The sequence below is a fragment of the Odocoileus virginianus genome, chromosome 2, assembly GCF_023699985.2.
Source record: "Odocoileus virginianus isolate 20LAN1187 ecotype Illinois chromosome 2, Ovbor_1.2, whole genome shotgun sequence".
Classification (NCBI taxonomy): domain Eukaryota; kingdom Metazoa; phylum Chordata; class Mammalia; order Artiodactyla; family Cervidae; genus Odocoileus; species Odocoileus virginianus.
Genome location: NC_069675.1, coordinates 12,802,663 through 12,823,646, shown reverse-complemented (window position 1 = coordinate 12,823,646; position 20,984 = coordinate 12,802,663). Strand labels below are relative to the sequence as shown.

General features: G+C 50.5%; 1 protein-coding gene across 22 annotated transcripts in view; it reads left to right on the top strand.

Annotated features, from left to right (window-relative positions):
- The window catches only part of DYSF (dysferlin), a 219,261-nt gene that overhangs the window by 51,431 nt on the left and 146,846 nt on the right, over positions 1-20,984 (top strand). For 12 of the 22 annotated variants that reach the window (XM_070476369.1, XM_070476377.1, XM_070476379.1 and 9 more), the window contains exons 5-13: positions 5,396-5,510; positions 6,725-6,817; positions 7,148-7,359; positions 9,303-9,431; positions 9,794-9,856; positions 10,527-10,577; positions 12,382-12,412; positions 13,016-13,131; positions 19,163-19,289. In XM_070476369.1, coding sequence (XP_070332470.1) covers positions 5,396-5,510; positions 6,725-6,817; positions 7,148-7,359; positions 9,303-9,431; positions 9,794-9,856; positions 10,527-10,577; positions 12,382-12,412; positions 13,016-13,131; positions 19,163-19,289 — 937 coding nt within the window. The remainder of the gene's footprint in view (positions 1-5,395; positions 5,511-6,724; positions 6,818-7,147; positions 7,360-9,302; positions 9,432-9,793; positions 9,857-10,526; positions 10,578-12,381; positions 12,413-13,015; positions 13,132-19,162; positions 19,290-20,984) is intronic. The other 10 variants (XM_070476375.1, XM_070476392.1, XM_070476394.1 and 7 more) reach the window with 1 other exon arrangement.

The following is a 20,984-nucleotide window of genomic DNA, read 5'->3' as shown; positions in this document are numbered from 1 at the left end:
CTCCAGCCCCTCTCTCATCCTTGGAGGTTAGGGGCAGGACTGAAGTTACCACCCTCCAGTCACAGGTTTGGTCCTCCTGGCCATCAGCTCCATCCTCAGATGAGGTCCAGAAGTCACTGCATTAACATAACAAGAGATACCTTTGTCACTGTCAACACTTAGGAAATTCCAAGAGCTTGGGGAGCTGTAAGCCAGGAAATGTGGACAAAGACCAACTATATATGAAAAATATACTATGGTCATCTCAATGACTCAATCAATATATGTCTTATAAATCACGGTATAGCCTGGGACCTCCTTCCCTTCAGCCCAGGAGGTGGCTCTGGCCTGTGGAGAGGGCCCAGGACCAACCTCGAGCCCCTGTGATAAGGCTGAGTTCCACTGCAGCCCCAGGCAGGTCCAGAGACCCTCTGAGCTGGGACTCCCCACCTGGGGCCTGGGGCTGGTTGCATGGGAATCAGGAGGACACACAGCAGGGGATTTGCTCGGAGGGACAGAGAGCCCTGTCATGAGCTGTGGATTCTCACTGGCCATTTTCTGAGGCCGCTTTCTGGGCTGAGTCTGGTGGGCAGAGCTCGGTGGGCATCCCCAGTTAGCTGTAGCTCAGATGACCTCAGAGGGCCAAAGGAAGCTGCTAATGGTGTGATGGGAGATTGTGATGCTGACTGTGGGATCCTTAGGAAACCCCGCAGGACTGAGGAGGAGGAGGGGGGGCCTTCAGTGGGCTGGCCTGTGGCCTCCACCTGCCTATCATTCTCACCCAAGTCCCTCCCGATGTGGCACATGGGGCTGCCTGCCATGAGAAGATGCCAACTTTACCCAGACGCCTCTAGCCTGAAGTGGAGAACACTGCCCTTGTCCTGGGGGTGTCTCCAGGCCCAGGAGGGCGCTGGACGCACATGAAGGAAAGCAACATACTCATAAACGTGTTTCGAGAGCAGCTTACTGAGGGCTTGGATGATACACCATGAAAACCATGTCAGCAGCTCCTCAGCCTTAAAAGCTAGAGTCTGATCAGAAAGAGAAGCCTGCTGGGTGAGATGAGCACAGTAAACCTAGTGGTTTCATGTGGAAACCACTGGCTGGGAGCAAGGGGCCCTGTGTGTTGGGAGCAAGCACTGAGGTGCTTTGGTGAATCACTGGGTATCCTTCAAGTGACTGAAGATGCCGCCAACCACCCCTGCCTCAGGTCAGGACCACATCTTATGCGCCTGCCAGCTTCTGGGTGTTGTCTGAGGGAAAGGTAAATGTGATCCAGGCGCGTGAGGTGTGTTGGGAGCAGTGGGGCTGGGAGGGTCTGGGGTTGATCTTCCCAGGCTCAGTGTTGGCGAGCTGTGGCCCAGGAAGGAGGTGGTGAGCAGCGGGGCTGACCGTGGCAGGGTAGGCGAAGGACCCGGGAATTGGGGCCAGTAACCTGCAGGACGATCTGATGGAGTTGTCTGTCTTTTTGCCTTTCCTGGTGTCCTGGTTTCCTGGACCCTCTTAGCCTGGGGGCCAGACAGGACCTTCCAGAATTCTGTGGTATTGTTGACTGTGAGCCCCAGATGGCAGATATGGGTGACTGAGGTTACCTGCTCCAGGGCAGCGTGCTTTGATGGACACACGGCTGACTGATAATGGCCTTGTGACAGGATGCATGCGTGGTGGTGCTGGGGCTGAGGAGCTGAGGCATGGGGCTGGCAGACAGAGTGCCTTGATATGGAGGGCCTTAAAGAGGGTCCTACTGGGGGCTGTGGGCCAAGGTCACTGTCGAGGAGAGCATGGGGCTCACATATATCCCAAAGAAAGAGAATCTCAGCTCTGGTTATGTCTGGAGAAGGGGACAGGCTATGAGATATTATGTCCCAGTGAGGGTGGGAGGTCCTGACCCTGAGTGAGGCCCACAGACAGGCCCCATTTCCTTTCACTCTTAATAGAGCTAGAGGTCTCAAGAATTAACCAGCCCTGGGCATGAAGCAGTGGACCCTGGATCTTGCCCCCTGCTGTGAGATCTATTCTAGATCCTGGGCTCTAGATCCTTGGAAGCTGCGAGGAATGTTCCTGTTGCTCCTTGATGGACATGTAAAAGATGGAACTGGCTTTGTGCCCGAGGTCTGTTCACATGCCTGGAGCCACTGGCATGTTGCTAAGTCTCCAGGAGGTTGGTGGGGGGCTCCCAGTGTGGAGATCTGATGCTCCAGGAGGGGAGGGGTTACTTGGATGACCTTGGGATTCAGAGGCTACTGTTTCTCCCTGAGCCTCGGTGCTAACGGCACCCAGTCCACAGCGTGGAGCAGTGACACTCACATGGCTCCACTTCTGCACAGAGATGATACACAGGAAGCCCCCCAGGTGGTGAAGGGTGGTGGCTGGGCACGGTGAGCCCTGAGAAACAGGAAGGGGTGTTCTTCAAAGGAATCTGGTGCTAGGGTCAGAAGCCCTCAGCCACCACTTGTTAGGAGGGCTTCATTCATTTCTGCCAAATGAGATTCCCATGGTTATAGCAGAAGAAAATTTCTCAGATTTTCAGAACCTTCTATTTTAACATAATGTAAGATTCAGCAAAAAGCTGCAAGAGTAGTTGAAAGAATATTTTGTTCTAAGCCATTTGATTCCATCTCCTGACTCCTCATCCTGAATTTAGTATGTGTTTTCTCTTATTAAGGACTTTCTCCGACATAACCACAATGAAACCTTCAAAATGAAGAAATTAATGTTGACATGACACTACCATTGAACCCACAGATTCTCATTCAAGTTTTATTAGTTTTATCAACAGTGCCCTTTATAACAAAAGGATCCAATTAAGGATCATGTGTTGTTAGTCATTTCCATTTCTTTTAGTCTCCATCCCCCTGGGAGAATTCCTCAGTCTGACTTTTATAACCATGTCACCTCGAGACTTTGGGGAGTCCAGGCCAGTTGTCCTGTAGGATGTCCCCCTGTTCATATTTGCCCACTGTTTCCTCTTGACTGGGCTTCCCTGATAGCTCAGTTGGTAAAAAAAAACCCACCTGCAATGCAGGAGATCACAGTTCGATTCCTGGGTCAGGAAAATCCATTGGAGAAGGGATAAGCTACCCACTCTAGTATTCTTGGACTTCCCTTGTGGCTCAACTGGTAAAGAATCCACCTGCAATTAGATTTAATTGTTCATCTTTGGCAGGAATAGAACACCGCAATGCTGTGCTCCTCCCATCATGTCCTAGAGTGGTGTGATTTTGATTTGTTTAATTTCTGTGTGATTACCCTGGATCATTTGATCACCTGGCATTTGCTGGGTTTCTCCGCCAATCATGCATCCATTCCCCTTTCTAATAAGTAAGGATTTGGGGAAAGGGGGAAGGTGCTTTGTGACTCTAAATACTTTGTTCCATATCTAATGTTTATCCAGCAGGTTTAACACTCACTATTATTTCTTGGTTGGATTGTTGCTTTGATGCTTGCTAAATGGTGATATCTTAAATCAATTGTTAATTTTTTTCTGCATTAATCATCGGGCATTCTGTTATAAGGAAAAGTGTCCTCCTGTTGTATTTATTCATTTATTTCTATATGGGTTGATATATTCCTATTTTACTCAAAGGTTTAGTCTGTTACCATCATTATTTATTTTCATGTTTAAATTGTCCCAGATTTAGCCTGTGGAAACGCTTGATAGCAAAACATGTCAAAAGGTTTCTGTGTCCTTTTGGCATGTTTCTACAGTTCTTTGAATATTTCCTTGTTTTCTGGCACAAAAGAAGATGTTCCTGGGTCATCTACTTTCTCTGGCCTAAATTCCTAATTTCTCTGGAATTCGTTACTGCTCCGAAGAGCCCAAATTGCCTTTGGATGAAGTGTAGAAAAACACAGCTTTCCAGGCCCACCCCAGACCTGAATTGGAGTCTCGGGGAGATGGGCGTGGCTGGGGGCGGGTCTGGTTATCTGGGGCCGCCTGAGCGGCTATTCTTTATGTCGCTAGAGCTTGGGGCTGGGGACGCGCTGGGCTCAAGTGGCGACACCTGGTGGTGATTCAGGAAGCTGCACGGCCGTTAGGACGGTGCCTTGGATCTGGGACTTAAGCTGGGTATCCTACTAGGTCTCCTGGGATGGCGAACTGGGTCCAGCCTCCTTCCTCAGTGCTCTGAGCACCCTTCCTCACCCACCACACACACCCCCGCCCTGCCCTCCCTTAGCCTGGCTGCCCAAGTCCAGGCCCCAGCCTAAAGGGTTCAAGCTCCAGAGCTGGATACACCCAGGACTGTGAGCACCTTCCATCTCAGGACCAAGATTCGCTCTGAGGGTTTCCAGACATCCCTAACATTACTCAGCAGAGATAGCTGCCTAGTGAATTACACTGAGTTGCTCAGAAGATATTATGTATCATTAACAGTTATGTTTATAAAGGGTTTATCAAAATTTGGGGAAATGCTTATTGTCTCATATGAAGTAAAAGAAAAATATTCGATGTATAGCAGAGCTGAACATTATTCATTTGAAAAGATTGGAGAGAATTATATCAAAATGTGAATAATGGTGGGATTATGCAATTTATTTTCTTTTATATATATATTTTAAAGTTTTTTGTAATTTCTGAAACTTTCATGCTTCGGGGTTTTTCTTACTTTGATGGATTAAAAGGCTGCCCCAGGAGGCCTGCTGGACCAGAGAAGGCTTGGTCAGGCCTCCATTGGCCTGGGAGCAGCAAGGTTGGAGAGCCTGTCGTGGCGGTACCTTTCCTTCAGGCCCTTTGAAGGGTGTAGGTCTGCTGGTGGGCTTGGATGGGGTGGGAGCCCAAGGCAGCCTTCCCCTGTCCATGTGAATGGCGTGATGGGTCACTCCCCACCTCGCTGGTCAAAGCCAGAGCATCTGGGGGTTGCTTCTGGGAGGAAAGAGGGCCTCATCCTTTCAGTGCTATCTGGGGCCTGAGCAGAGAGAGGCTGAGCTGTCTGTGGAGAAACAAGGGAAGACCCTTAACTGAGCAGAGTGGCCAAGGGAGCTTTTTTTCTGAAGATGGGCCTAAGCTGAGAGTTGAAAAATCCTGCAGGTGAAGTTCAATCGCTGATTCATTTATAGAAGCTTGCTAGGCATTCACTTCACTAATTTAATCCTCATTTGACCCTATGCCGAGAGTGCTATTGCTGTCACTACCCCCATTTTACAGATGAGGAAACTGAGGCTCAGAGACGTTTCAGATCTTGCCAACGTCAACCAGCTTCTGAGTGGTGGAACTTGATTCCAGATTCAGTGCTCCTAACCACATGACTATGTTGATGGGCCCCTGGGGGTGGCTTTGCCGCTGCCTCTTGCAAACCAGACTGCATTCCTGGTTTGGAGGAAAGGAACAGGGATAAAGGAACAGGAAGGATGCTGGAGGGTGGTGGTCGGAGGCCAACACATTAACCCGCTGCCCTCTCACCTCCATCTGTTCCAGGCCTCGCTGGTCCTGCAGGTGTCATACACGCCACTGCCTGGAGCCATGCCCACCTTTCCACCCTTAACGCCTCTGGAACCCTCCCCGACTCTGCCTGACATGGATATAGTGGCAGGTGAGGAGCCCACCCTCACCCTGGCAGGGCTGGGAGAATAAGCCTAGTGGTGGCACCTGAACCTGGGAAGAGGGTGCCTTCCTAGATTGGGGGCTGCCCAGGCCTGGCGAAGGGAGGCCGTGGGTGGGTGGGGAGTCTGGAGAACTGACTTCTGTCTTACAAAATAAAGGAGCAGGAGGCATGCCCCTAGGTGCCACTAGGATTAGCATGAGGACGTCCTCCCAGCGCCGGCTGTTCAGGGAAGGTGTTGTGTGGGTGCTGGGTACCCGGCGCTCTGCAGCTCCAGAGAGGTGGGAATTTTAGAGGCCAGGCCTGTGCTGGGGAGGGGGTCTATCCTAGGAGATGCCTGAGCCCCACCCACTCCCCAGAGCCGTGTGCCTCCCCGCCCAGCACTCTGCAGGCCTTTAGCAAGGACATGTGACAGAAGAGTTGGACTTTCCCTGAGAGTCCTGAGCTGAAGTCAGGGGATGAGTTCCCGTCTTGCCTTGACACCAAGTAGCTGTGTGACTTCGGGCCAGTCACTCCCTCTCAGGGCCTACAGTTTATTATTTGTGAAAAGTGAGCAGACTGAATTGGCTAAGTCTCAAGGTTGCCCTTGACTTCTCTTGTGAAGTGAGGACCCAGCCCAGGGTGGCTGGCTTGTCAGTGGGGGGCGGGGGGGCCTGGCAGTTCAGCCTGCTGGAGTGAATGGGAGGCACACAGATGGGCCGGGGGGTGGGGTGGGGGGTGGTCTTGCCCCTGGGAAAGATTCCAGCATTTCTCCCTCGGTGAAGGGAGCCCATCCGGGTGCACCCTGAGCTTGTCCCGGGGCCCGTGTGGGGCTCCTGGTGGGGGAGGCAGAGCGGGGCCCCTCTTGTTGGACTTGGCACTGTCTGAGCTCAGAGGTCAGATCCCTCCGGACTGGGGCTGAGAGAGGAAGAAGGGGGTGCTCCTGGTGACCGAAAGTGGAGAGGCCGAGGGTCCCAAATGTTCTGGGACCACTTTTGAGGTGGATCTGACAAAGTTAGGCTCTGGCCACTCAGTCCTGCCCCGAAGGTGGCGAGAAGTCGGTCCGGACAGACAGGGCACCTGTTTGGAGCCTTGTGTCGGGGGGGGGGGGGGGGGGGGGGGGGCAGGCGGGGAGGGCAGGGCTGGTGGGGGTGGGGGTCCCCAGGCTGGCTCCCCTCACCAGCGCCCTCCTCGCCTCCTGGGGCTGTGCCCTGCCCACGTGCCAGGCCGGGGACAGAGCCGGGCCGAGACCTGGTCCCTGCTCAGTGACAGCACCGTGGACACGAGATGCTCTGGAAAGAAGTGGCTGGCCCCCACGGGTGAGACGCGGGCCGGGCTGTGCCGACCCTCCCGCCTGTAACCAGCTCACTTGCTGCCACCGTCAGCTCCCCAGAGCGGGATGGGGCAGCCAGGAGGGCGCCTCCTGTAGGTCATGGTGGGGAGGGCCAGGGCCATTCTGTCTTCCTGCCTGCTAACTGGACTGACCACCCTCAAGTTTCAGCTGTTGGAAGCTCTTCTTCTCCCTCATCCATCCTGGCTGACCCACGGGGAAAGAGGGGCAGGGGAGGTGGGTGCTGGGCCGCCGATCTTCCATCAGCTGGGACCCAGGGGCCAGAGGGACCCAGCCTCATGACTGCCCTGTCCTCCAGACACGGGAGGAGAGGAGGACACTGAAGACCAAGGACTCACGGGAGATGAGGCCGAGCCGTTCCTGGACCAGAGCGGGGCCCTGGGCCCGGTGGACCCCAGCACCCCGAAGAAACCACCTTCCCATCCTCCCCCCTACCACCCCGGGGGGAGAAGGAAGAAAAGCACGCCTGCACCCAGAAAGCTGCTGTCGGACAAACCGCAGGACTTCCAGGTGACCGAGGCCTCCTTCAGCCAGAGGCAGCCTCTGAGGCATAAGACCTGTCTGTGTAGCCGTGGGGCAGGTCCTAAGGTGGGAGTCTAGTTCCCCTGGGTCCTGGGCATGTGCTCGATGGGGAGGCCATGCCCTGGGGCCTCTAGAAAAAGCCTCTGCCCAGCCCCTGGTTTTACTCTTAAAACAAGGGCGGGCGTTCGCTGCAGAGCGCCATCACCACAGCTGTTACCTGTTCTCCCAGCCAGACGTCCCCTAGCCAGTGGTCTGGCTCCTCTGTCCACGGGATTTCCCAGGCAAGAATACTGGCTGGGAATGCTTGTTCAAAGTGACGAACAGCATGGGTGTCACCTGGGAGCATGACTCAGCACGACCCATTGCCTCAATCTGCGTTCAAACAAGATCCCCAAATCTAAGAAGCTCTGCCTGTCTTTTTTTCCCTATCCATTCCCCCTGTTAATAGTCATGATTTTTCTGAAGGTCATGTGCAGTTTGAATTTGTTCAAGCTCATCACAGAATAAAACTATGAAAATTAACCCTTTGACTTATTTTTATCCAAAAATCTATCTCATTTAATTTGGGTCCTTTTCTTGTTCTTTTTCTTTTCTACAGAATTTTCCATTTTGCTGTAATTGCATTAAGTGATATCTAACTTCAGAACTGCTTTAAAAATTAAAAACAGGAAACGTCAATATTTATTTATTAAATGCAATGAATTATAAAAATATATTTCAGTTCCAAATTGTGGTAATTTCAGAAAAGTTTTAGTTATAACCCACAATGTCTGCCTGCTTCCCTGACGGCTCAGACAATGAATCTGCCTGCAGTGCAGGAGATCCTGATTCAATCCCGGGTCAGGAAGGTACCCCGGAGAAGGAAATGGCAGCCCACTCCAGTATTCTTGCCTGGGAAATCCCATGGACAGAGGAGCCTGGTGGACTATAGTCCATGGGGTCACAAAGAGTTGAACACTACTGAGTGACTAATACTTTCACTTTCATGATTGCCTGAGAGACGAAATTATAATTTATTATTATCCACATGTTATTGTTTTCTCCTTAAAACAAACAAACAAACAAAAAAAACTTTTGGGACTTCCCTGGTGGTCCAGTACCTAAGACTCCCAATGCAGAGGGCCCAAGTTCGATCCCTGGTCAGGAAACTAGATCCCACATGCAGCAATTAAGACCCAGTGAAGCCAAATAAGTGATAAATAAATGAAAAAAATATTTTTTTGGTAGAAAATTTGGAAAATACAATGAAGAGAATAAAAATCGCTCACTCCCTCTTCCCATTGCCATTGATAATATATCCTATAGCAGCTTATTTTTAAAATAAATAATTTCTGGTTAGAAATTAGAACCAGCAAACACTGTATTTTTTCATGAAAGCTTTAATACTTTAAAACGTAATATTCTTAAATCTTTTGCATAACTTTGGGAGCACAGATGTTCTTGAAACCCTCACTTACCAAAGTTCAATGAAGAAAACTCACTTCTAAGAATGTCAGACATTCTTATGCGGACATTCTTGCATCTTATACTATATAAGAGTGAAGTGGGGTTGCATCACTATGTAGCTCTGACCTCTAAGGGAACTGTCAGTGAGGAGTATTCAAGTCACCCAAAAACACCAGTATCGAGGGGTCTGAGATGGGATGCTTGTGCAGGAACTGAACAGGGACTGGATTCTCGGGCCAGCCCCGGAATTTACTGCTGGCAGCTTACTTGGGGCAGCCTGGCAGCTCTTATGTGTCACCATGGGATATTATAGATGCCAAGGACCTTGGTGGGAAAATGCTGTTCTTACAATGTTCTTCCTAGTTCCTTTTTAATACCTGTCCCAGCAGGCTGGCTGTGAGGGTGGTCCCTGAGATCGCTGACTCTCACGTGGGGGTGGGGTGCGTGCCTGACTTCTTCCTCTCACAGCCTCTCCTGGCTTTCAGATCAGGGTCCAGGTGATCGAGGGACGCCAGCTGCCAGGGGTGAGCATCAAGCCTGTGGTCAAGGTCACCGCTGCTGGGCAGACCAAGCGGACGCGGATCCACAAAGGAAACAGCCCCTCCTTCAACGAGGTGGGAGCCCCTGGCTTAGGGCTAGCGCCTTGGTGGGAGCGCACAGCAGATGCCTGGCAATTCACTCAGCTTTTGCCTATGGCCCTAGCATTGGGTGGAGAGCAGTGCCCAGTCCTGAGGAGGTTATCTGAGGAACTCGAGAGAGGGCTCCCCCTGCTCCACAACCCCACCATCCGTGGGGCCGGCCGCCCTGTCCTTGAGATGACCACTTCCGTGAGGTTGAATTCCCAGAGCATGGTGCTGGGCTGAGCCCACTGTGTCCTCGCTGCGTGGACCAGGCCTGGAGGCTGGGCGGTGGCCGTCCCCTCCCGGCCTGGGCTCAGCGGGCCTGCATCTGTCCCCCTCTCGCCCCGAACCAACAGACTCTCTTCTTCAATGTGTTTGACTCTCCCGCGGAGCTGTTCAATGAGCCCATCTTCATCACGGTACGTGCCAGCCATCAGGGGCTCTGTGTGCGTGTGTGTGTGTGTGTGTGTGTGTGTGTGTGTGTGAGACGCTTAGAAGCCAAGCCTGGGTGACAGGGAGCAGCTCACAGCCTCGCCCTCCCCCCCTCCCATTCCGCCTGGCACAAAGATGCCTTCAGGGCTTGGATGCAGGCGCCAGCAGAGTGGGGAGACCCTGAGGCCGCCCAGCTTCCCCAGGTACCAGACTCATTCGTGCTGTGGTCCTTTGATTTTTATCTTATTTTGTTTGTCTATATGTCTGTTTCTGGCCAAGATTTTGTTTCACTGGACCTTAGTCTTTCCATCACCCCTGCTTCCTCTGAAAGGCAGTATAGTTGAGTGGTTAGAAGTGTGGGCTCTGGAGGCAAACTGTCTGGCCTCTAGTCCTGCCTATACCGTGGAGAGGATGTGTGATTCTGTACAAGTGGTCTCTCTGTGCCTCTTTCTTCATCTGGAGAATGGGAATGATAATAGTACCTACTTGCGGGGTTCTCTTGAGGGTTAAGCATTGCTTGGAATAATCTCTGGGATAGAGCCAGTGCTGTCAAGAGTGTGGGCTATTATTATTTGGGAAGGAGGAACAGCTGGGCTGGGACCTGTCTGGGCCAACGTTTACTTGTGGACCAGAGTTTTAGTTTGTCTTTCCTTTCAGGTGGTGGACTCCCGTTCCCTCAGAACAGATGCTCTCATCGGGGAGTTCCGGGTAAATGCTTTATTCTCTTTGAAAGCAATCAGTTCTCATTTATCCACATTAGAGGAAACTCTGTGGATGATGGGCAGGATTGGCGCTCAGAGACCTATCCGTCTTGGTCTGAGTTGGGAAAAATATTATGATAAGAACCAAACAAGAGCTTCTCCTAACCCAGAAATCCTCTTCACAAAGGTAGTAGAGAAAGAGAGCACTTCTGTTACTGAATAAGCATTAAACCAATACAGTGGTATTATGGGCCATCTGATAGGAGATTGCAAAGACAGAAAGAAATCTTTTATAGAGCCAAGCAGACACAACCCATTCCACACATATTCTTGAGATGAACAACAAACAATTACTAATGCCCAAGTTAGTGGCCAGGATAGCACCTTCAGTACACATAGTCCATCCTAAGTTTACCTGGTAATTGAGGTGACCATCAAAAGAAAAATCAGAAAACAAACTTGCATTTTTATCATGGGAGGTAGTTTTACAATTTGGTTAAGGTAGCCCCTTCCCTTGCAGGAGATTGGAGAGCCTGGGGAAAGGCACTCCTGGGTCCTAAAGCTGAGGAACGACTTATCTGGCTTCTAAAAAGATACATTTCAAAGAGTCAAGGAAAGTACTTACATTGACAAGTTTTCTAAGGAAAACGTTTGGACAAAAAGAGAGGAGAGGGAAATCGCCCCCCTTCTCTCCAACAGGGGGACTTCAGCTTCTTATTTTTAATTCACATTTGTCTTTACATCTTGGGAAGACAGTGTGGGACCTGAGTTTAGGCAGTTCTCTTCCTCATTCTGACCATCTCCAGCCAGCATGACTCCAGTGCTCAGTACCCTGAGCTCACCTGGGTTGTGGAGTGGGTCCGGATGTGGGAATGGTCCAGGGGGTGGGGTGGGGTGATCCTGCCCCTTCATTTGTCGCAGACATGCAGAAATGAACAGTCCACCGAAGAGGACCTTGAACTGATAGCATAGGATGTGTTTAACAGGTTAGCGTAAAGGCAACTGGTACTGGAGATCTTTCACAAATGGTGTTTTAATGTCATTCTTATTGATTTTCTCAGTTTTGAATCTTCAAGAATTTATCAAGTGGAAAGAAAGGGCACAGGTTTATTTGATCCTCCTTCTGCTTTCCAAATAAAATATGGTCCCTTCTCCGAGAAGCAGTCACAGATAGAAAATGGAATCTGTTTTTCTGGAGAAGCAGTATTTTTTTTTATTTTTATAAAAATGGATTGAACTTGAGTCATTCTATAATAAGTGGGGTCTTATGTCTTGAGTCTCTAATCTTATTGTAAGAACCCAAGGGTTAGGTTAAAAAAGGATTTTTTTTCCCTAATTATAAAAATAATCCATGATTTTAAAAAACTTCGTAGTTTCTGAGAGCAATTCTAGGTTCATAGCAAAATTGAGTGGAAAGTACAGAGTTCCCACATACCCCCTGCCCCTACACATGCATAACTTCCCCTACCATCACATCAAAATCTGTAGGTTTTTTTTAATAGAAAATTATAAAATATAGGAAAAAATAAAAATAAAAATCACCCACATCTACCACCCAGAGGTGGTACAGTTACCATTCAGTATATTTCCTTTGCTCTGTCTTTTCTATTCATAGATATACTTCACCAAACTTCGATCAAAATATATTCCACCTTTTCCCCATGTAATAACAGGTGACCAACATTTTCTCATGTCTCCAAATGTTCTTGAAAACATGATTTTTAGCACATCAGATTTTTAATTTTCATGCATCATACTATATTTAACACTGCTGGCAGGACTGTGACCTGTGCCCTTCCGTTTGGTTTCAGATGGACGTGGGCAGCATCTACCGAGAGCCCCGTGAGTCGCCCTGTCATCCTCTTGGGCAGGTCTTTGCATTTGGGTTCCGGCTGCATGGGGTCACCCACTTGGGACACTTATCTTTTCTTCTTGGGGATTTTAGACTTTAGAGGTGGAGTCGGATCTTGGAGGTGAGGCTGCAGGAATAAAGAGAGGGCAGTTTTCATTTTCTGCATAAAACAGGCCCCCAGGAGTATCAAACCCTCACGAGGGTCTCAGCTGGCCCAGCTGGGGTGCTAAACTGGAAGCCCTAAGCAAAGATTGCTGGAGGCTGGGGTCCCTCCAGATGGGATGGGTCATTTGGACTACAAGTCTAGGATTTCTCCACACCTTGGTCTCTGGTCTGGTCTGGTCCCTTCCTGAAGGGGAGGAAAATGGCCTGGTATCTGGCTTTGGCAGCCTCTGATAGCGGTTTCTGTTGACATTTCTGATTTGGACATGAATGAACACTCATACATTTTATCTTAGAACTGGAGTCCTTTCCCCATGTCTGGGTAGATGAGCTCTTCATCACACCCAGTGGAGTCCACCCCGGGCTCTCCGGGGTGGTTGCAGACCTGGATCCTTCCAATTTTGGGATCACCAAGGGTGTTGTTCCCTTAGGACACGCCTACCTCAGGAAGTGGCTGCTGCTCTCAGATCCCGATGATTTCTCTGCTGGGGCCAGAGGCTACCTGAAGGCGAGTCTCTGTGTGTTGGGGCCTGGAGACGAAGCCCCCGTGAGTACATTCCTTGTCCTTCTCATAAGCACTGCCATCAGGCCATGGGGGCACCAAATGAACAAACAAAAAGCTTTAGCTTTGCTGATTTAAAAGAATACATGGCAATTGTGAGAAATATAGAACATGTGGGAGAGCATAAATGTGAAATGAGTTACTCATAATTCTGCCTATCAGAGAGAACCATCGTTAATACTTTTGTGCATATTCTCCCATCTGAATACACTGTATATCTATTCTTTTTCAGATTCTTTTCCCTTACAGATTATAAGGATTGAGTAGAGTTCCCTGTGCTGGACAGTACGTCGTTGTTGTTTATATATAGTAGTGTGTTAATCCCAAATTCTTAATTTATGCCCAGCCACATTTTGGTAACCATAAATTTGCTTCTTAGGTTTGGAAGTCTATTTCTATTTTGTAAATAACTTCATGTGTATCATTTATTTAGATTCCACATATAAGCAATATATGATGTTTGTGTTTCTCTGACTTACTGTACTCAGTATGACAATCTCTGGGTCCGTCCTTTTTGCTGCAAATGACATTATTTCATTTTTTTTTTAATGGATGAGTAATACTCCAGTGTACATACACACACACACACACACACACACACAGAAGACCGAAGGATTTTGGAGCAGACACAGGAGCTGGAGGCTTTGTGAGAAAGCCTTCTAATACTCAGTGGCCGGGACCCAGAAGGTAGGTGGTTGGAGGCGCTGTCAGGCGTGGATGAGGCAGGCCTGGTGGAGGCATGGGGCTGGGGAGCTGATGAGCCTGGCAGGGAGGATGCAGGAGAACCAGGCTGATGAGGAGGACAAATAAAAGGGAAGGGCTGGGAACACACATTTTTTGAACTCCTGCTGTGTGCCAAGCTCTGTGTTGAGTGCCTCCCGTGGTGTGAGGGGAATTGGAGAAGGTAGATAGAATGGAGGCTGTTTTTAGAGATGGGTCTCAAGGTCAAGGTTTTCCTGCAGCATTGGTTCTGAGCGGCTGGAGATTTGAGATGTGGCCATTCCTCGAGCAGCTGCAGGGGAAGGAAGATTAAGATGCTGTTGGTGGAAGACAAGGACCTGTGTTGGTCAATGACTTGTCCTTGTGGATATTGATTATCTCATGGGAAAATTGGAAATCAGATGCACAAATGGTGAGGCAGATACTGAAATGTCAAGGCAGGGGGAGGCAGGAGTGGGGGAAAGCGGGTCTTCAGGGGAGGGCTGGGGAGGTGGAGTCCCTGGGGAAAGCCGCATGTGATGGGGAGGTGGAGGGCAAGGTTGAAGAGCTGGCTGACGATGAAGGCTCAGGAAGCCCCGGTGGAAGGCATTAGGGCAGGGAGCACCCCAGGGTGCTCAGGCGGACCAGTCCCTCCCCAGGGCACCTCCCCTGCTCTCATTCCCTGTTCCTCGGCAGCTCGTCTCTCCAGACGCTGTGCCTTCCTGGGCATCTCTGAATCTGCTATCCTTTCCTAAAATGCTCCTTCCTCCTCTCCCCATTCATCGGACCCTGGTTTTTCCCAGGTGAAACCACTTTTCTTGAGACCAGCTCAGAAGGAAGCCTGTGTTTTCGGCTCCAGCTCGCCATGGTCTTTGGAACGGGAAGCGTGGCCATCTTTTGGTTTCCCACGGCAGCTTCCCAACTTTAGCACTGCTTTCTTCTTTGAAGCCTGCCTCTCTGGTTATTTCCCTCCTCCTGGTCTCCTGGGCTGTTACCTATCCCTGGTGCAGGAGGGTCCTTGCTGGCAGGTTTCCCTGTTTGCCATTGTTCTGAGACCATTGTGTCCTCCCTGATGAGTCATCAACATCTGATCTTACTTTCCTTAAGCCCTTGAGCTCAGAAATCCCTCTCACCAGCAGTTTCTTTCTGCCTCCTTCCCTCCCTCACCCTCAGTGAATGGTTGTTCTTCCTCACTGAGGTTACAGCCCTGACCCCTGTCTGTTTCCCAGCCCATCAACTGCCTCCTGCAGCCTGGTCCCCGTCTCCCATCCTCTCTCTTGCTCGGTGCTCGCTAGCCCCTGGGGTTTGCTGCTGTCTCTCCGTGTTCCCCACCCTCCCCGTGACATACTGTCCACACCACCCTTTGGTCAGCTTTGGTGGCAGAAGTCACCTGGAGGTGCTGTCAACTTCTTCTTTTACTTGTGTCATGTGCGCTTCTTATCCCATTCTCCATGGTGGCTGTTTCCTGCCTTTCCGGTCTTCCCTAAGCTCCGGCCTCTGCTCCCCTTAGAGAGGCAGAGCTGCACAGTGGCAGTGCGTGGAGGCTGAAGTTCCTCTCCCCTCCCTCTCCCACTCCCCACCTCCCTTGTGTGTGCGTGAGCCCCGCCTGCTTTCTTGTTCAGTCTGTTCTGCCTCTTCTCTGGCTCCTGTCTTCTGGTCTATGCCACACTCCGGATTTCCTGATCTCAGAATACACTTGCTTTTACCCCGCCTGTCCAAGCTGTTTTCATCATCCTTTCAGCCATCCTCAAGGTCACCTAACTCTTGAGAGGACCCCACGTCCCTTTTCTCCAGTCCTTCCCCAGCTGCTCACTCCTTCATTGCTTCATTGTGCCTCCCATCACCTCCTTCCCTGAACCACCTGCCTAAGCCTCACCCATTGCCAAGTCCCGGGAGCTCTTCTCTCATTAATCTGATCTGCTGCTCCAGTGTTTGATTCCAGGGCCGTGTCTTACCTGAAACTCCCTCCTCCTTGAGCATCTATGACTCCCTTCATTCTTTTCCTTTTTTTTTTTTAAATGGATTCTTCAAATTCAGCAACTCAATAGGATTTCACTGCCTGCCTCTCTGCTGTGCCTTTGACATGACATTCGAGGCCCATGAACGTCTGGCCTCAGTCAGATTTTGCAGCGTATCTGTCTCTCTGTGGAGGAGCCCGTCTCTGTCCACCTGGCTCCTAAATCGCTCATCTCCAGCCTGGATCCTCGCAGCTCCAGATGCTCAGTCCGTTTCCTGTAACAAAGCACATGAACACGTCCCTTTGGCCCCTCTAACTTCACCTATGGGAACCCAGTATCATTTGGTGACCACTCCTCAAACCTGTTCCCCATCCTACGCTAGGTGATATCTTGGGAAATGGCACTCGTCCCCTTGGTCCTCCAGGTCAGAGGCCTGAACATCCTTCCTCATCCCTCAGTCCAAACCTGGCAGTCAACACGCATACAGTTGGCCAGTCTTGTTGGTGTGACGACCACAGTGCATGTTTCTCCTCTTTCCCATCCCAAGGCCAGAGACCAAGGTCAGACTCTCATCGAATCTTATCTGGGCCTTCCTGTGAGTGAAGATGTGGTTCAGCTGCTGTGAATCTAGTTAGCCCCCACATTACCACCAAAATCACCTTCTTTAAACCCAGGCACAATCACATGATGGGCTTCCCAGGTGGCACGACTGGTAAAGAACCTACCTGCCAATGCAGGAGACTTAAGAGACGCAGGTTCGATCCCTAGGTTGGGAAGATTCCCCTGGAGGAGGGCATGGCACCCCACTCCAGTATTCTTGCCTGGAGAATCCCATGGACAGAGGAGCTTGGTGGGCTATGGTCCATGGAGTCACAGAGCTGGATACAACTGAAGTGACTTAGCATGCATGCGTGCACAAATCACGTGAGTCTCCTCTTAAAAAAACTTCCAGTGACCCACCCTGCCTGCCAGTTACTTTCAGGATGAAGTCCAGAAGCCTCAGCATCACATTCAAGGCCATTAGCACTTGGCCTCAGGCTGATTTTGCAGTGCCACTTGCTGGTGTCTACCTGCATGGACTCCGTGTGTGGCCACGCCAGTCAGTGTGACCCTTTCCAGAATGTGCTTCTGTCCTTGTCTTTCTACCTGTCGGAAGGCCTTCTCTGTCTCTGCTGACCAAAAGTCAGTTTGTTCTTCAAGACCCAGTCCAGATGCCACTTCCTCAACGACGCCTGCCTTGTCCTCCAGGGAAATTGATGGGTCTTTCCTTTTGGTCACCACCCCATGTTTTGTTAGTTTAGTTAGTTGTGTCCATCTCTGTCGCTGAGACTCAGTTTCTTAAGGTCAGGGACAATATAGTAAATATGAACCCTTTTATCTCTTCTCTTGCCTAGTACAGGTCTTGTACACAACAGGTGCTCAATCAGTGATTGTGGCCTCTGGGAACGAACAGTGTTATGGATGACTGAAAGTGGAGGAGGTGATCATCTTCTTCAGATGTGAGCTGAAGAAAGTCAGTGTAGAGCTGTTAATAGCCCCTCCCCAGGCTCTTGTGTGACACGAGGCACTCTGGGATGGAGAATTTGGCTGCGGGGATTCTGAAGCAGGTCTCTCTACATGCAGACTGAGTGAGGATGGTCCAGGCAGCTTTGTGAGGAGTGGACTGCTGGGCATGGCCTTGTGCCACCTCTCCTCGATCCCTCTGCCCCTCACCTGCCAAGTGCAGCAGGTGGATCTTTTATTCCTCACACTGCACATCAGCCCTCTCTCTTCGTGAGTTGGTGCCTCTGCCTGGATCCATCATTCAGGTCTCTGTTGGTCCTTTAATGAACCAGAACCTGGTGGTCCGGAGTCGACGATAAGAAAGTAAGAGAGAGAAAGAGGCTGGCATCCCCTGGTTTACGCGGAAAGCCAATAGAGTCGTATTCTTAGGGCTCGCGCTGCTGCGCGCAGGCACCGGGCGCCCTCTCGAGTGGGTGAAGGCGCAGTACACCTTCTCCAGAGGGTCTTAGAAGCCCGGGCAAGAAAGTGAGCTCAGCGGGCCTCCGCACTCCAAGGAATTAGCCAGAAAGAGAGAGAGAGAGAGAAAAGAAAGACATGGGGACCCAAGCTCTGATGGAGCAAAGGTGTTTTAATCAACATGGTGTGTGCATATACACTGTCTTACAAGGTGGTTGTTCTCAGCAAAGATAAAGATTAAAATTCCAGACTTACAAAACATAAGATGATCCCTATCAAAGAGAGAGATGCAAACAATCACCTTTTACTGCATGGCTCATAAAAAGGAAGAGGGTACTTATCACCGTAATGAGAAATGCCTGGATTCCTCAGCCCCGGGAAAGGCGTGCCTCTCTTCTTAATTAGGGCCAGAGGGTTCCTGACAGATCCAAAACAGCACACAGGAAGCCTCTTGTTAAATACTTCCTGCCAGGTCTCAAAGCTGGGACACCACCGATACTGTTCCCTCCCCCGCTGTCCATAGTTACCAGCCCCCTTGCTCTGTTCTCCCTAAACTCCCCCGGTTCTGCATCCAGCCGGTGTGAACTCTCATCCAGCTTATCTGGAAAGTGGGGTATTCTAGGCCCTGGTCCCCTGCAGCATGGACATCACTTGGGCACTTGTTGGAATGCAGAGGCTCGGGCTCCACCCCATACCTGTTGAACCAGAACCCGTGTTTTAGTTGGAATGTGCAGCAGTGGTCCAGAAGACTCTCCTGTTTCTAATGTACAGCCAAGTTTGAGACCCACTGCTCATGGGGCTTGCTGTCAGAATTAAATGAGAGCGTGTATAAAATCAATACATATTATTTTTATTATTACTGTTCTAATCAAAACACTCAGCACATGCTATTACATTCATTTGCTTAAAGGTGTCTTTTACTGTGAAATGGTAAGTGCCATGCAGGCAGGACCTCTGTCCACCTTGTTTACTGCTACATCCGTCGCCCCCAGCATGATGCTGACACTTCTTAGGTGCTCAGTAAATACCTGGGTGAATGAACAGACGTTACTGAAGACAGTGGCCAGTCTAGACCTCTGTCACTTCTGTGCTATTTTTTAATGGGCGGGTTGGGAAGGAGATGGTGGTTCTTGAGTGCCTGCCGGTGACACGTGCACGTATACGTTATTGAAGTTGATCCTCCCAGAGCCTGGAAGGTCAGTGTCATTGTCTCCACTGTCCAGATGAAGCTGAGTCTCAGGCTCAGGAACCTGCTGGAGATCACAGGCTATGAGTGGGCGGGATGAAATCTGCCTGTCTTCAAGATGCACTATTAAGCGTGTTGGTTGAGCTCTCAGAAAAGGAAGGGAAAACGCTGTGCTTGGGGACACATTAAGTAGTCAGATTTGGTTGTATTGTAGCTGGAGAGAAAAGACCCCTCTGAAGACAAGGAGGACATCGAAAGCAACCTGCTTAGGCCGATCGGCGTGGCCCTCCGCGGAGCCCATTTCTGTCTGAAGGTCTTCAGGGCCGAGGACTTGCCACAGAGTGAGTGGGTGCCCTTGCTGGGTGACTGTGAGGGGGGACCCTGGGCTGGGCTGCCTCAGACCCCTGCAGAAAGGAGAGGGGACCCTGGCCCCCAGCTGCCTCCCTGTCTCCTCCTACCTGGCTGCTGCACCCCAGGGTCTACTAGACCTGTGCCAGCCCAGCGTTCCTTCTGCTCTGCCGTCTGGGGAAGCCTCACACCCTCTCTAGGTTTCCCAAGGGTTTTGACTCTTCTTAGGAGAAAAGCAGCCAGAATTAATGAGAAGTAATATCAATACTGGTGAAGTCACCGAGATGCGGGCAGTCCTGAGAGTACTAGCGGTCCCTAGGTCCGGTTCAGCATCTCCTAGGCCTGGTCTGGACCACTCCATGCACCATTTTCTTGGCTCACACTGGGGGAGAGCATAGTTTCAACCAACAAATGCAGAATGTTTTATACCTGTATTTTAATCCCATTACTTATTTAAAGGCTTTCCCCACGATTTTGGTTCAATTAAACATGTACAGAAGGAACCCATTTATTGGTGTCATTAGTCAAAGCAGAAACCCTCAAAAATTTGCTTCATGCAAAACTTGTAAACAGGGGCCTAAGGAGTCCCTGACTGTTTGTTCTCTTGGACTCAGCTAGGAACAGCACCTGGTATAATTCTGCTAATGCACGCTGGGATCCTGGGCTGGGCTGCCTCCGGTCCCTGCGGGAAGGAGATGGAGGGGCTGGCCCCCCAGCTCCCTCCCTGCCGCCTCCTGGCCTGGCTTCTGCACCCAAGGGTCTACTAGATCTGTACCAGCCCAGCTTCCCTTCTGCTCTGCTGTCTAGGGAAGCCTCACACCCTCTGTAGGTTTCCCAAGGGTTTGGGGACTGTTCTTAGGAGAAAAGCAGTCTCCTGCACCATTTCCTGATGCTGAAAAGCATCTCCTGATGCTGAAATGGCATCAGCACCATTTCAGTTCTATTGTATGCTTACGCCTGGCTCCCACCGATTCTCTATCCCTCCTCTAGGAAGCCCCTGGCTGAAGACTGGCAGCCCCTGGCTGGGGAAGCAGTTGCTGAAATGTTAGAAGGGCTCAGTGTCTCCACTGAGTGGAGGCTCCTGGGTGTCCAGTTTGCCTGGGACTTCCCTGATTTCAGCACTGGAAGTCCCACATCCCAGGAAACTCTTCCTTCCCTGATAAACTGGGACAGCGGGTCACCGTAGCTGTGGCCACGTCTTCATCACCCCAGGAAGGCTGTGGTGGCCACTGCCTGGCTTCTCACAGTGACTAACCCTGTACTAGCCCTGACCTGCGTGCTCAGTACATGCTGGGGGAGTTATGCTGAATATCCTAGAGCCGTGGGTGTCAACCCAGACTGTACATTAACTCATCTGGAGCTTTAAGGAAGTACAGATGCCTGGGCCCTTCCTCCAGTGTTTCAGATTGGGTTGGTTTGAGGTGGGGCTCACCCGCTGGTAGTTTTAAAAGGATCCCTGATGGTTTTCTCGATGCAGGCTATGAGCCACCATTTTGGAGCGTTCATTAGCAGAATTATACCAGATGCTGTTCCTAGCTGGGTCCAAGAGAACAGGTAGTCAGGGACTCCTTGGGTCCCTGTTTACAAGTTTTGCATGAAGCTAATTGTTTGAGGGCTTCTGCTTTGACTAATGACACCAATAAATGGGTTCCTTCTGTACAGGTTTAATTGAACCAAAATCGTGGGGA